The following is a 13,155-nucleotide window of genomic DNA, read 5'->3' as shown; positions in this document are numbered from 1 at the left end:
TCCACAGGGATTCACTAAGCAGCATGCATATTAGACACCTCTCACCCTTCTGAAGTCTGGTCCAGCAACGGATGGAATACGGATGGAATACGGATGGAATACGGATGGAATACGGATGGAATACGGATGTCCAATCCGCAATTTCTCACGGGTTGTTTCAGGACCAGAAAAAAATACTGAACGTGTGCATAGGGCCTTAGATAGTTGGCTAAACCTGCCTAAGGTGGCAAGCTTTGCTGACTTCTGTGTAAGGGGTAAGGACATCTTAACCCCTTCCCTTGTATTAGACCTTTTAAGGGATGATAGGGATCCCAGGATTTATTTTGATAATCCTGTTTGGAATCACAATGGATTTTTCCCCCTTAATTGAGGACTAGTTGTCAAGTCTCTCATTAATGTTTGTTGACCCCTTCTTCTGGATAAACACTATATGATAACAGATTGAACAGATAATAATAGACTTTCTGGTTTGTACTAAAACGAGTTTTCTGTTCCACAGGTTGTCTATCATTCTGATTATGAGCATAATGTAAGAGGAAAAGTGACATCGACTACAAACACGGTGGAACTGGACAGAGCCACCAACGCCAACAACATCCGCAGTGATGTGAGTGCATCTGTACTGTAATACTTTAGTGGTAACCTATGATGCAAAAATGTACGATAATTATCGAATGTGGACTGTTATATAAAGATGTTATAGTCTGGATAATTTTGGAAGATAGACAAATAAATAATGGATAGATAATAGGTTGTTAAATAATAAATAAATGATAGATAGATAGATAGATAGATAGATAGATAGATAGATAGATAGATAGATAGATAGATACTAGATAGATAGATAGATAGATAGGAGATGAGAAGGATAGATAGATAATGAAAAAAAAAAAAAAATAATAATATTTATTTGTATAGCGCCAACAGATTTAGCAGATAGAAGATAGATCGATAGATAGATAGATTGATTGATGGATAGATGTACTAACCTTCTTGTATTTCCATTGTTTTATAGTTTATTTATCGGGATTCTACTATCAAGTCCCTGCCTACCGGTTATAGTCTTCCAACAGACACTCCATTAATTGTCCAAGCCAAGAAAGCTCAGCTCATCGGCAGTGATGTAAGTAATAAGGCTCTTTGTAATATTGGTATAGTGCTCCAGCCCTGTCCCAACATTCAGTACAATTCCGACTGACATGGTCATTTACATTTCGGATATACTATATGTGTAGTCAATGATATTTTTTTTAACATTAAATCTCCTTTAAATCACTGATCTCCTATATACACATAAATATAAGGCAGATTGTGTCGTCAGTATACAGTATTTCACCCTCTTTTCTTATTGTCACTTACCACAGCTGAAGTACAAAGAACTATATGAACACGTGAAGGCCAAGTCTTACACCCTACCTCCAGACAACGTCAACGCTGTCAACTTAAAGAAAGTGAATCAAATCATTAACGAGGTAAGTGAAGATTTCATCCCTTCTTTTATCTTAGTTATTTATTAGGAAATAGAAAGTCGTTCTTTTGGACGTCTTTATTTTGAGATGGAACCGCCGATGTTAAGCTTATTTTGAGGTGTCTCATTGGTTGGGCTTCTAACAATCAGCTGCAATCTATGGGGGAAAACACGCTAGCAGCGAATGTTCAATTCTTCTGCAGCACTCCCGCAGGAGAAATGAAGCATTGCACCATCAACGGTATGTCTGTGTAATGCATATGCCTGCTGGGTCCTCCACAGGGATAGCTGCTATTTATACATAGCTCTTCTGTGCTCTAGCTAACAGATGAGGATCCTGAATAAGAGACAATGTCTTCTAATTTAGAAGACCCCAGTAGGGTATTTGGTTATTTGGAAATGGGGTTTGTCTAAACCAATGAATGCAAAATGATCAAAGATTGAAAACTTTCCCATTGAACACATTGTCAAATCCTCTTTCTTGTATTCCAGAGACTCTACAGACAACTGTATCACAAGATGAAGGATAAGATCCACACCACACCAGATACTCCAGAAATCCGCCAAGTCAAAGCCACACAGGAAGCCGTTAGTGATGTAAGTTATTAAAGACTGAGATCAGCCATCGCCTCTGAGGGCATCCCCAACCGAGAAGACTTCACATGTTCTTTGTCTTTCAGCTGGTGTACAAATCTGATTACTACAACAAGCTCCAAGGTCACATGATCTCCTTGCCCTACACCCCCCAGACCATTCACTGCCGCTATGTTGGAGAAATAACAAGCGATGTAAGTCAACTTCTTTTCCAAGGTCCTAGTTACCCCATATATGTTGATGCATGACTGTCCATCCACGACTCACTCTACTATATCTAATTGTATCTACTAGAATAAGTACAAGGAAGACTTGCAGTGGCTGAGAGGCCTTGGATGCTTCATGTATGACACTCCAGACATGGTGAGGGCCCGTGACCTCCGCAAACTCTGGGTAGGTAAAAATTTGTACTCAATATAATATACATTGTCATAATTACCGTGACTACTCTAGTCCTAACATATTTGTGCCTACTGTTTTATCAGTCTCACTATCAGTACACCACACCTGCTAAGAAGATGCTGGATAACTACACAGTAGTCTTGGATACTCCAGAATACAGGACCGTCCAGGAACTGAAGACACATCTCAGCGAGGTAAGAACAAGTGTCGTTTTTGTTTAATATTGGGATTTGAAGAGGGTGGTCTACCTAAATGGCTTACAAAACCAAGCCTCTATTCCTCAAAAGTCCATTGGACCAACGAGAAAATAGTAGTATGGATGGTGTATGGACAAAGACTAATCGTGAAAGTAATAGAATCAAGCTATATGTATCTTCAGCAGGGAATACCTTGCCAGATGTTGCCGAAGCCATAGCCAAAGCTGGGCCAGATAATTTTTCCTTTTATTACTTATATGTAGTAAATTAATATGGCATTTCTTAAATGTTTATAGGTTGTATACCGAAACAATAAAAGCTATATTTTATCGACTGTCCTTCTCCCTTTATATTCTTAGGTTGTATACCGTTCAGCAGGCAACAAGGCAAAGTCTATATACACACCAGTTCTTGATACTCCAGACTTCATCCGAGCAAAGAAAGGACAAGAGATGCAGAGTCAGGTAAAAGATAAGACTTGGATAATATTGCAAACCATTTAATATGTTTTCATCATTACAATCCATATTGTACTGTACTGTGACTGTAATATACCTATTTTTATTGTATCCAACCAGTACCTGTATGTTGAGTTTGCAACCAAAGAAAGACCTCACCACCATGCAGATGGACAGACCACAGCCCTCAAACTGGCTAAGCATGTCAAGGAATTGATCAGTGAGGTAAGCGCTCAAGACTGAAAGATGAGTTCATAGAACCATACCTATTCCTCGTTTATATTAAATGGAACTAGAAAGAAAAAAGTATGGATCGGATGATAAAGCTGTGGTCAAAGTTAAAGGATAGGTCCAATCTTAGTGCTTTAACCCCTTAGCGACCCATGACGTATCTGATACGTCATGGTGCCGCAGGGGGTGTTCAGAGCGGGGTCCCTGCAGCCGGGCAGTGCCTCTATTAGCCGGCGCGGGTCCCGTTGCCGCGCCGGCTAATTAAGCCCTTCAATGCAGCTGTCAAACCTGACAGCTGCATTGAAGTGCTTTCCTCCGTGAATCCCTGGTGTCTAGTGGCACGGATCTCCCCCCCGCGATGCGATCGCGCGGGGGAGATCCGTTCTTCTGCCCGTGCCGTCCCTCAGCGTCGGAATGACGCTGATCCCGGCTCGGCAATAGATTGCTGTGGCCTGCAGCAGGCCATAGCAATCTATGACCGATCTAATGGATCTTTGCTGTGTATATACACAGCATTGATCTCTATGAGAGATCAGTGCTGTCTATATACAAGTCCCCCAGGGGGGCTTCTAGTGTATGTAAAAAAAAAAGTAAAAAAGTGTTTTTATTAATAAAAAATCCCCTCCCCTAATAAAAGTCCAAATCACCCCCCTTTTCCCATTTTATAAATATAAATTAATAAATAAATAAATAAATAAACATATTTAGTATCGCCGCACACGTAATCGCCCGAACTATTAATTAATCACATTCCTGATCTCGCACGGTAAACGGCGTCAGCGCAAAAAAAATCCCAAAGTGCAAAATTGCGCATTTTTGGTCGCATCAAATCCAGAAAAAATGTAATAAAAAGCGATCAAAAAGTCGTATATGCGCAATCAAGGTACCGGTAGAAAGAACGCATCATGGCGCAAAAACTGACACCTCACACAGCCCCATAGACCAAAGGATAAAAGCGCTATAAGCCTGGGAATGGAGCGATTTTAAGTGACATATATTTGTTAACAATGGTTTGAATTTTTTACAGGCCATCAGATACAATATAAGTTATACATGTTATATATCGTTGTAATCGTAACGACTTGAGGAACATGCATAACAAGTCAGTTTTACCATAGGGCGAACGGCGTAAATGCAAAACTCCCCGAAATCAAAACAAATTCGTTTTTTTTTCAATTTAACAGCGCAAATGATTTTTTTCCGGTTTCACAACATATTTTATGGAAAAATTATGCCTGTAATTGCAATGTGCAATTGGTTTCGCAAAAAAATAAGCACTCATATAAGTCTCTAGGTGAAAAAATGCAAGCGCTATGGACTTTTAAACATAAAATGGAAAAAGCAAAAGCGCAAAAACGAAAATTGGCTTTGACCTTAAGGGGTTAATGCATCTAAATAAAATAAAAAAAATATTAATTGAAAATATCCTACAGTTTTGTGCCTGCATCTTCGATGTGAACCTATTGTCTCCATGGTAACAGACTACAAATTAATCTAGTGTAGTCTGATCCTACAGCCATACTTTCTTCTATCTGTCACTTATTTGTTACTAACCAATAGAATTTTAGCAAAACTAGAAACAGATGGAAGGTGTATTGGGCATAGTGAATCTATAGGACACAAATATTTGGGAATCTATTACTTATATATCCTTCGATATTGTGATAACTTCTAATTTCTATGCAGTGACATTATACTTCCTCTTTTTCAGAAAAAATACAAAGCACAATACGAGAAGTTTAAGCACAAGTATACAACAGTTGCTGATACTCCCATCATCTTGCGAGCCAAGAAAGCTTACTTAAACGCCAGTGATGTAAGTCTTGTATATGAGTCTTAATCCCGTAATTAAATATTCAGCAATAGACACATCTTCTATCTTCATAATACTGTATTTATTATCATTGTACACAGTGGACATATCATTATTAAGATCTAATAGGTTATTTCCCATTAAAAATAGACCACAGTGATAAGTGATTGGCTGTGAAGTTACCTGTGGATGTAGATTTGGGGTCCATTATTGTGTTATAGCCTGGGCCGCTAGAGGATCCTATAGTATACAACATACTTATCCTCCACCCGCTTACCCTTATAGATACAGTCTGTAAATAACTGTGAGTGATATAAAGATTGTAAAAAAGAAATAAAATAATTCATGAGACCTGCACTGATGCAGAAGTGACTTGGGCATTTGCCAGAATCCATATTACTTAAAATATTTGTAGGATAGAGCCAAGGAACCCAAAATCTAGATATCTTTTTATAACACGTGTTGAGGTCTCGACTCGGCATTAGGCAATGCTCAGGAGTCCCATTGAGAATGAATAGAGCATTGTCTGTACACACACACACTGAGCTCCTTCTTTAAGGAGACAATTTTCCTTTCTTGGGACTGGTGGGTTCCCAGTGGCTGTACCCCACCGATCAGCATGATACCCCTTATCTACAGGATAGCATTTAGATATGGCAATACACCTTTAGGCTATGTTCACATGTGGTATAAACAGCGGCCATGGCTTAATGCTACCTAAGGCCGGAATTAATGATCATGTTCATAAATTATGCCTGTAGGTAGTGTTATAGAATGGCCATTCACGTGGAACAGCCATTGTTTATACAGCATGGGAACATGGCCTCAAATAAAAGTAATAAAAAGTTAATAAAGTAATAAATTAGTTATATCTTCAGTTTTATTCAATTATTTTGTACTTTTTGTCCCACTTATAGTTGCGCTATAAAGAAACCTTTGAGAATGCCAAAGGCAAGTACCACACCGTGAAGGATGCTCTGGACATTGTCTATCATCGCAAGGTTACTGACGACATCAGTGATGTAAGTATCTATACATTTGGTGCAATAATTCCGCCTGCGCAATGTACTTTCATATGTTTCAACTTACCATGTTGCTCTTTCTTTAGGTGAAATATAAAGAGAAGTATGTCAGCCAGTTGGGTGTTTGGCGATCCATCCCCGACCGCCCTGAGTACTTCCATCATCGCGCTGTCACAGACTCAGTCAGTGATGTAAGTAGAACAATATTCACCTTTACCAAAGGATCAAAACTCACAAAGTGCAATGAAGCCAGTTAGAAGTGTGTCACATTTTTTCGTAAGATAGTCCTTTAAGAGTTACTGTACCCTAAGATTTTTTTTAGACATGCCAAAGGTTTTAATCGGTCGAAGCCTCTCAACCAATTACTAGATAGAGCCAGGAGAAGTGCTTACTAGAGATGAGCGAACCTTGAGCACGCTTGAGTTCGTCCAACCTGAGCGTGCAGTATTTGATTACTGGTGGCTGAAGAAGTTGCATACAGAACTAAGGCTGCCTGGAAAACATGTATATAGGCCATAGGCTGTACCCATATTTTCAGGACTCCCTAGAGCTGCAGCCAACTCTTTAGCTACCAGTCATCAAAGGCTGCACGCTCAGGAAGGACGAACACAAATGTGCTTGAGGTTTGTTAATCTCTAGTGCTTACTAAGCACATTCTCTTCTATCTCGATGTATGTAATCGAAATAGTCTTCTTATGTACGTCTATAGGAGTATTTCTTCATCAATGCAGAGAACATAGTGAGAAACGCTCAGCCATGTTTCTACCTGCTCATTCTAGCGATCAGGGGGGTCTGAACACCCAGACCCCAACCAATTAAAACTCTACAAAAAGTAACAGGTATACTTTAAGGGTACCATGGTGCACCTCTTGTCCCTAATGAAAGAGGCCCCAGTAGACTTCATGGTCTGGACCATAGATTCTCAACCCTCTAGAGCCTGCCATTTCTCTAGAGGAGATCTTGCATTGTGCTAATGTAGTGCTTTTGACATGCAGCATGGTGTATAATCCTAACCATTTACTTGGGTCGCGGGTACTTGGCTTACGAATACTCAGAAGAAGAGATGAGCGAACCTCAAGCACATTTAGATTTGTCCAAACCCAAGCGCGTGGCATTCATTACCGGTGGCTGAAGAAGTTGCATGCAGCCCTGAAGAGTATTGAAATACATGGATACAGCCTATGGCCTATGGCTGTATCCATGTTTTCCAGGCAGCCTCAGGGCTGCATCCAATTTCTTCAGCCACCGGTAATCAAATGCAGCATGCTCCAGTTCGGAAGAATTAGAGTGTGTTCGAGGTTCGCTCATCTCTACTGAGAACCACTGGCCTAGACCTCACCAAATGGGCGATTCAATGCTATATAATTACCTAGTTTATTTATTGGGCATTGTCATTTAGTTCACTGTATGGCGGTATTTTTCGTGCACTCTGTAGCAGTGTTATTAGGTATATTCATGACTGTCTCTATACGATAGTATTTTGGTGCAATATCATACACAGGGGGCACCTTGTCTTATGACCTCTTTAGCTGCTACATTCCAGACATGACTCATCCATCGAAAAAGAATTAGCAACGCTTCTGAAGTCTGGAATCAATGTAACAATAAAGCCCCACACTAATCATGGAACTAATTTCATTTGTGTTCTTCTCCAAGATGAAAGCTCTTCACAACTCAAAGTAATTAAAACGAGAGAAAATGACATTGCGGAGAGCCGTCAGGTTGATTGGATTTTACCTGAAATGTGTGATTATCGGAACATCGTAAACAATTCTATCATCTAATAGAGCAGGCAAAGAGACAATGAGATAATACGCCATGATGCGATTTTATTTCTAGTCATAGGAGAAAAAAATGATACATGAATATAAAAAGTAATGGAATATCCAAATTAATATTCCCATGTGCGCGAAGCCTAAGGGCAGGGACCTTTGGTCCTCCAGCTGTTGCTAAACTACAATTCCCATCATGCCTGGAGAGCCAAAGCTAAAACTTGTAGTTTTGCATTAGCTGGAAGGCTGGAGATTCCCAATCTCTGTTATACGGGCTTCTCTAATCCATCCAACTGAGAGTCAACCGTCCTGGGACTGAAGAATATGCACGAGAATTGGATGAAATACTGATTATTTATTTGTTTCCTGCAGTTCAAGTACAAAGAAGATTTGACCTGGCTGAAGGGTATCGGCTGCTATGCCTGGGACACCCCTGACTTTGCTCTTGCTGGACAAAACAAACAACTTTACAGTGGAGTAAGTTGAGTAACAAAAATTGGTTGTGCAATAAAGTTACATTATCAACAAAATCATTGGGGCGGGGGGGATTTATCAATGGTTTTTGATTGTAATTTGATTTTTGTTCAAGACTGAGAACTTCTGGTAGAATCCATATTAAATTCCCCCGATTGATTTTACTATTGATATTGGGCTTAGTACAGAGATGGACTTTTAAGCTGGCCATATCTAAGGGATATTAGTTGTCCAATTTTTTGAAAAACATAAGGCCCTATTACATGGAGCAATTATCCGCTCAAAAACCCACAAAAAAACTAGATCATTTGAAAGAATATAACAAAATCGTTATATTCTCGTTCTTCGTGATCTTTCGGTGTGTTGAGAATTGTTGGTCTTTCAAAAATAATTCGCTAATCGGTCGTTTGTGAAAAAAATCCTAGATGATCAACCATTTTTCCCACGCATGAACAATTAAGCGACAATGTAACGATCGCAAAAAATGGTCTTTTAGTACAGCAATCGTTCTGTGCTATACGGAACAATTTGCTAATTATCCTTAGCAATCGATCGTTACAGCTAATCTTTAAACAACAATCGCTTGGTGTAATAGGGGCTTTAGGGGGATTCACACACTCTATAAAATACAGATGTTACGAAGTGTGAAGCTGCAGACAGGCATCGGTAACTCTCGGCATTATGGGTCATTATGATGCCAGGAGCTCCGAATCTGCTTAAATCTTCCCTCTACTGTATTGAAACAGCCACAGGTGTGAATGCTCCCTTAATGTTCACAGTTGGTCTAATACGCACTGCGCATATATATATATATATATATATATATATATATATATATTTGCTTTTGCATTACTGCTGGTGTACTGATGATAACCCCTGACCTCTGCACGAAGCTCTGCACGGGGCCCCCTTCCTGCATGGGCCCCATAGCAACTGCCTACCCTGCCTCTATGGTAGCTACTAGAGATAAGCGAACCGGGTTTGGGTTCGAGTCGATCCGAACCCGAACGTTCGGCATTTGATTAGCTGGGGCTGCTGAACTTGGATAAAGCTCTAAGGTTGTCTGGAAAACATGGATACAGCCAATGACTATATCCATGATTTCTACATAGCCTTAGGGCTTTATCCAACTTCAGCAGCCACGGCTAATCAAATGTCGAAAGTTCGGGTTCGGATCGACTCAAGCATGCTCGAGGTTTGCTTATCTCTAGTAGCTACGCCACTGGTCTTACATATGTATTTGACTGTTCTAACATGATGAGAATTGTGGTTTTGCAGAAGCTGGAGGGCCACAGTGATTTGAACAAAGTGACCAAATTCTTATTTTCTTTTCCTCCTCAGTACAAGTACCGTCAGGCCTTTGAAAAGACCAAGTCAATATTCAAAGAGACCGCCGATACTCCTCTGCTCAGCCACTTCAAGTATGCAACTCAGCTGGCCAATGAGGTAAAGTGACCGTACAAAGGGCGGCCTACAGGATTTATGTTTCCTAGAGCAGTGATTTTCAACCAGTGTGCCGTGGCACACTAGTGTGCCGCGACACATGGTCGGGTGTGCCGTGGGGAAAGTTCCCCAAACTATGGTGCCCCTGTGAAACAGGAGGAAACAATGGGAGAGAAACCTGGGGATGGGGGAGAAACAGGGGAGAGAAGCAGGGGGGAGAGAAACATGGGGATGGAGGAGAGAAACAGCGGAGAGAAACATGGGGATGGGGGAGAGAAATAGTAAAGAGAAGTATGGTGGAGAGAAGCACAGGAGAGAAGCATGGGGGGAGAGAAGCACAGGAGAAGCAGGGGGGAGAAGTATGCTGAAGAGAAGCACAGGAGAGAAGTAGGGGGGAGAAGTATGGTGGAGAGAAGCACAGGAGAGAAGTAGGGGGGAGAAGTATGGTGGAGAGAAGCACAGGAGAGAAGTTGGGGGGAGAAGTAAGGTGGAGAGAAGCACAGGAGAGAAGTAGGGGGGAGAAGTATGGTGGAGAGAAGCACAGGAGAGAAGTAGGGGGGAGAAGTATGGTGGAGAGAAGCACAGGGGGGAGAAGAAAACAGGCCCAGGTTTCACAATGAGTGAGTATAAATACATTTAGAATCTATATTATTAACTATATGTATAATATGTACTGTTTTAGTGCCATTTTGGTTGGTGGTGTGCCGCGCGATTTTTTAAGTATAAAAAGTGTGCCGCGGCTCAAAAAAGGTTGAAAATCACTGTCCTAGAGTATAAAACAGCTTAAAAATATTTCTAATTATGTCTTTATGTTCTTTCCCTTTAACTTTCATATAATTTTTTTCTTTAATTCAAAGATTTTATTTAAAATTTCTGTTATAGGCAATCTAGAAATGTAATGTACAGAATATATTATTATTATTACCTAATTTTTTTGTTGCTATTAAGATTTTTGTTTCACTTTTTAGCAACAACATAATTTTTTATTATTAATTTTACAGTTTTGTATGTATTTTACATTTATTTTTACAATTCTTTTATCTATGTTTTATAGTTTCATTATTTTTATATATTGTATATATTTCTAGAATTTTACAGTGTCAGTGCATATGTATTGATGATAATAATAATAATAATAATAATTATTATTATTATTATTATTACAGAATATTTTTATAACATATATTATTATAGGGTATTATTAGTATTAGAATATAGAGTCATTATTATTATGAATTATAATATTATTATTACATTATTATGATTATGTTTATTATAGAGTATTTACATTTTTATAGAATATATTATTATAGATTATTATTAGTATAGAATATATCTTTGTTATTATGTATTATATTATTATTAGTCCTGTTTTATAGTTTATTCATTGTTTATATTTATAGATTTTTTTTATATTTATAGATTATAGATGGTCTCAATGACACTAATGACTATATTTATAATTATATAAAATTTTTTCTAAGTCTTAAGGTGGCCATGAAGGTTGTCCCGATAATTATTAATATAATTATTATTACTACTTTAAAATCCAAAGGTAACTTTTAAAATTATCCAAAAACTCTGCTGCTATTAAACTATAACCCAATGTGCTATTCTGAGCAGAAATTATACAAAGCTGCCCATGAGAAGGAGAAAACACATTACAGCGTTGTGGTGGATGATCCTAGACACCTTCTGGCCAAAAGTGCAAGTGAACAGATTAGTCAGGTAACCCGGTTGCCCGGTGGTGGCGGCACACCGTGGCCATTCTATCCTTCCTCTGTGTAGGGTGTCTTCAGGCTAGGATGTCTTATTTTCTGATGTGGTCGCCACTCAAATGTCTCATACATATTTGAGCGCGCTTTCAAAGAAGCTTTATGTACTCTGGAATAGACATGGCAAATTTTTTTGTTGTTAGCCTAGCAACATATACAAATCAAATATATAAAAAAAAAAAAAATCCCCCCCCCCCCCCCCGGCAGAATTAATTACAATTTCATAGAAACATAGAAGACTGAAAAAGTTCATCCGTTCCATCTAATCCACCATTTTATCATTTACTATTAATGCCTATCGTTTGCCATGTTATACCTCAGTACAGAGAGTTTCTCTGCCTACATCCCTTCCGACGCATTTCAAGGGATCTAGTGCTGTCTTACATGTCTTCTTCTGTACTTCTATTGATCTTTGCATGAACAGAAAAAGTACAAAACTAAAGCCAAGATGCTGCTCCAACATGGGTGCAATGAAATTCAAAGGCCAGACATGTTACGGGCATTATACAACACCAGTATGTGGAGTCAGGTAATGTGACACGTGGATCGGCATGTCTATCTTTACGCTATTGATATTGAAGCCAATGAAGCGTCACCCATAACGCTTTGACGTCACCCATAAGACTGCTACCAGGCTGCCTACTAATGCAACGATAATATACAACGCTCAGTAGTTAAAGCAAACACTGTCGGACTGGCCCACAAGAGGACTGGAGAATTTTCCGGTGGGCCCCCAGCTTTAGAACCTGCACTAACACTCACTGACATGTCGTTTCTCGATGGTTCTTCATTGGTGGGCCCCCAGGATCACTTCCTCTGCTGGGCCCCAGATACCCCAGTCCGACACTGAAAGCAAATGATGCAGCTATGGCTCTCTGTTCACGTCCATGTCGTGTTCTATTCTATTGGAAAGCCGTGTCTTACCAGAACCCAATGGAATCCTGATAGACACTTTTATAAGAGGTAGGGATCCGTCGGGATCTCCCTTTAGAAAAAGATCCATCAACAGGTTATGACTACAGACAGAGCCTAGGACACAGGTGTCAATTTTGTAGCCCTCCAGCTGTAACAAAACTACAACTACATCTGGAAGGCCGTGAGTTTGACCCCCCTGGCCTATGTCTACTATGGGTCTTATGACTAAAAACATAAAAAAATAAGCATTGGCTCTATGGGTTATTAATGCATTACTGTCACTTTAAAAAAAAAACGTACAGACATCGGTCAGGGTCTCAGTAATTGATAACTAGATATGGCCAGGAGAAGCACACTGCTGTATGCTATACTCAATGGCTCCACGATAGGTCTCGCTCATTGCAGGAGATAGGCTTCTATTTAAAGGGGTTGGCAGCATGTTATAGAGAAGGAGGAGGAGCTGAGCAGATTGATATATAGTTTTGTGGGGAACGTTCTAGGATAACTTGTCATTTATTCATATAAACCTCATTCTAGGGTAAGTAGTCATGTGGGTGGTCTTAATTTGTGATTGACACCTTTCTCTACAAG

At 39.5% G+C, this 13,155-nt stretch overlaps 1 protein-coding gene across 15 annotated transcripts in view; it reads left to right on the top strand.

The window, feature by feature from the left end:
- Window positions 1–13,155, top strand: part of NEB (nebulin) — a 183,749-nt gene that overhangs the window by 129,941 nt on the left and 40,653 nt on the right. For 12 of the 15 annotated variants that reach the window (XM_069982711.1, XM_069982701.1, XM_069982703.1 and 9 more), the window contains 15 exons: window positions 500–607; window positions 1,016–1,123; window positions 1,365–1,472; window positions 1,961–2,065; window positions 2,149–2,256; window positions 2,357–2,455; window positions 2,548–2,658; window positions 3,021–3,125; window positions 3,240–3,344; window positions 5,062–5,166; window positions 6,081–6,185; window positions 6,272–6,376; window positions 8,330–8,434; window positions 9,773–9,877; window positions 12,074–12,178. In XM_069982711.1, coding sequence (XP_069838812.1) covers window positions 500–607; window positions 1,016–1,123; window positions 1,365–1,472; window positions 1,961–2,065; window positions 2,149–2,256; window positions 2,357–2,455; window positions 2,548–2,658; window positions 3,021–3,125; window positions 3,240–3,344; window positions 5,062–5,166; window positions 6,081–6,185; window positions 6,272–6,376; window positions 8,330–8,434; window positions 9,773–9,877; window positions 12,074–12,178 — 1,587 coding nt within the window. Of the gene's footprint in view, window positions 1–499; window positions 608–1,015; window positions 1,124–1,364; window positions 1,473–1,960; window positions 2,066–2,148; window positions 2,257–2,356; window positions 2,456–2,547; window positions 2,659–3,020; window positions 3,126–3,239; window positions 3,345–5,061; window positions 5,167–6,080; window positions 6,186–6,271; window positions 6,377–8,329; window positions 8,435–9,772; window positions 9,878–11,497; window positions 11,603–12,073; window positions 12,179–13,155 lie in introns of all 15 variants that reach the window. The other 3 variants (XM_069982710.1, XM_069982702.1, XM_069982698.1) reach the window with 1 other exon arrangement.

Source organism: Dendropsophus ebraccatus, chromosome 9, assembly GCF_027789765.1.
Source record: "Dendropsophus ebraccatus isolate aDenEbr1 chromosome 9, aDenEbr1.pat, whole genome shotgun sequence".
Classification (NCBI taxonomy): domain Eukaryota; kingdom Metazoa; phylum Chordata; class Amphibia; order Anura; family Hylidae; genus Dendropsophus; species Dendropsophus ebraccatus.
Note: the sequence above shows the minus strand (reverse complement) of the source record. Positions and strands in the feature narration are given on the sequence as shown.